The sequence below is a fragment of the Echinops telfairi genome, unplaced genomic scaffold, assembly GCF_000313985.2.
Source record: "Echinops telfairi isolate 266 unplaced genomic scaffold, ASM31398v2 ScPeMD7_7469;HRSCAF=8507_1, whole genome shotgun sequence".
NCBI lineage: Eukaryota > Metazoa > Chordata > Mammalia > Afrosoricida > Tenrecidae > Echinops > Echinops telfairi.
The window spans coordinates 148,616,974-148,619,097 of record NW_022111373.1 but is presented as its reverse complement, the minus strand read 5'-3'; the positions used below and the strand labels follow the sequence as shown (position 1 = coordinate 148,619,097).

Here is a 2,124-nt window from a genome sequence, read left to right as displayed (position 1 = left end):
TTCAGCAGTCTGCAGCGAGGTGGGTCTGCAGTGGGCTCCAGCTTGTGTGGAACCAGGGACTTCAGTTGGACTGAGCCGCACTGCCTTCTGGATATAACAAGTCCTTACACAAAGATGAGTGTCACTGGTTTCGTTTCTGTGGACAACCCAGCCCAACACGCTAACCCAAACAGGACACATGTGTTTCCTCAGGACTAGGGGTCCCTGGTGGCGCCTGAGTTTTAAATTGCAAGGTTGGTGGTTTTGACCCAACAGCCACCCCACAGGAGGATGAAGAGTCTGTCTACCTCCGTCACGACTTACAGACTCAGAAGCCTTAGAAGGCCGCTGTGAGTCAGAACAGACAGCATGGCAGTGGCTATTAAACAGGAATAAAATATTCTCCTGTTGATAATTACATAGAGCCATTTTTCATTCATATAGTAACTGGACTCACACAGCCACCTCAAGAAATCATGTCTTAAAAATGTCCCGGTAAACCAACCAACCAACCCTTACTGGTCGCTATCTAACGGGTAAGCCTCATCTCTCTTAGGATTTTCAGTTTCGGTCAACATTTTCGGCCCGCTCTTGCGGCAGTTGGCAGTGGCGGCCAGGCACCACGCGTTCTTCTGGTCTCAGGGTCTTTCGGGGTCCATTAATCCGTTGATCTCCAATTGGCGTGAACAGGAGCATTTCTGGGGAACAGAGCCGGGGTTGAACCCCTGAAGCTCCCTCATCAAGCTGCCAGTGTCTTTAAGCGTGAGGGTTAGTGGGGGGTAGAATAGGGGAGAGCCTCATGTGTGCACGCCGTGTTCCCATGACTATTACGCTGGGTGCCGCCGCACCGTCAAACATGGCGTCCTGAGCGTGCCTGGGGTTCATGTTCCACATGGCGGTCAGCCGCACAAACAGCCGAGCACTGTGAGGCGTCCTCGCTTAGCCGGGGCACGGGCCAGTGCTGCCTTCGGTGACGCCCTGGAAGGTGTCCGGATGTGAGCAAGCACCACAGACCTCCATGGGGTGTGCGACTTCTCCGCCGCACCCCCGGATGGAAGCGTGCCCACTGCTGGCTGGTGGAGAAGGGGCACAGTAAAAGCCCCTGGCCCGTGGACAGAGTAGCCCTTTACCGTCTGCCCTTAACACTGGTCTGCTTGCAAGCTGGAGGGCTGGCTGGCCTCTGCTGACCAGGCGTTTTGTTGTCCAGCTGTGTCCCCGGAACTGGAGGGCTTGGCACCTGCGTGCCGCAGGGAGAACGCCCACCCCTGTGATCAAGGATCGTTCCTACGGGTGTGTGGAGTGGCCAGTGACACTGCGTTCCTACGGGTGTGTGGAGTGGCCAGTGACACTGCGCCCCGCACTCCTCAGGGCCTCTCCCGACTGCAGGGAGGGCTCTGCTCACAAGGCGGCCACCGGACCGGGCACTGGCCTTGATCTCCATGAGTGCCCTTCGGCTCCAGCTGTGGGGCCCCTGCTGGACGTTGGCCCTGACCCTTGGGCAAAGCAGCACCTGGGCAACGTGATAGGGACAGCTGTGTGGGATGCGGATGTTGTGAACGTCCGGTGTCCCCATGGTGGCTGCTGCGTCAGGTCTGAGCCCCAGTGGCCCTGGGCATGGTGGATGGACCCGAGGCTGGCCGGGCCCTGGGCTCTCCCCAGGGTCACTCATTTTCCCTGGATGACATTAGGAAGTGGGTGTCCAAGTCTTTTTCAGAGCAGGCCACGGGCCACCAGTGACAGCTGGGCGGTGGCTGCGCACGGTGGGCGCACTGCCTGGGAAGAGACCCAGCTCTGCCACACAGAAGGTAGGCTCCTTCCTGTCTCCTTTGGATGCCCATTGCAAGCTCCTTCCATCCTGCCACCCCCCATCCCTCCCCACCCCCGACCCTGACGTCTCAGAGCTGGGTTTCTTTGCAGATACTTGCCCCCTTTGCACTTGCTTAGCTGACGCGTGGCTCGCAGCAGAGGCGGGCTTACCGGTGGTGATGCTCAGCTCTGCGGAATAGATTGCAGAAGGTGAAGAGGGCGAAGGCACTGCTCTGGATGGACCAGCCGGCCAGCGCAAAGCCCAGCCACTCCACGATCTCACCAAAGTAGTTGGCTGCGGTCACGTACTCAAACAGGCCTCCTGGGAGAAAGAGGGAC

The 2,124-nt window shown here is 58.6% G+C and overlaps 1 protein-coding gene across 1 annotated transcript in view; it reads right to left on the bottom strand.

Annotated features, from left to right (window-relative positions):
• The window catches only part of SRD5A1 (steroid 5 alpha-reductase 1), a 42,791-nt gene that overhangs the window by 3,576 nt on the left and 37,091 nt on the right, over positions 1–2,124 (bottom strand). The window contains exon 3 of the mRNA XM_004698403.2: positions 1,957–2,107. Coding sequence (XP_004698460.1) covers positions 1,957–2,107 — 151 coding nt within the window. The remainder of the gene's footprint in view (positions 1–1,956; positions 2,108–2,124) is intronic.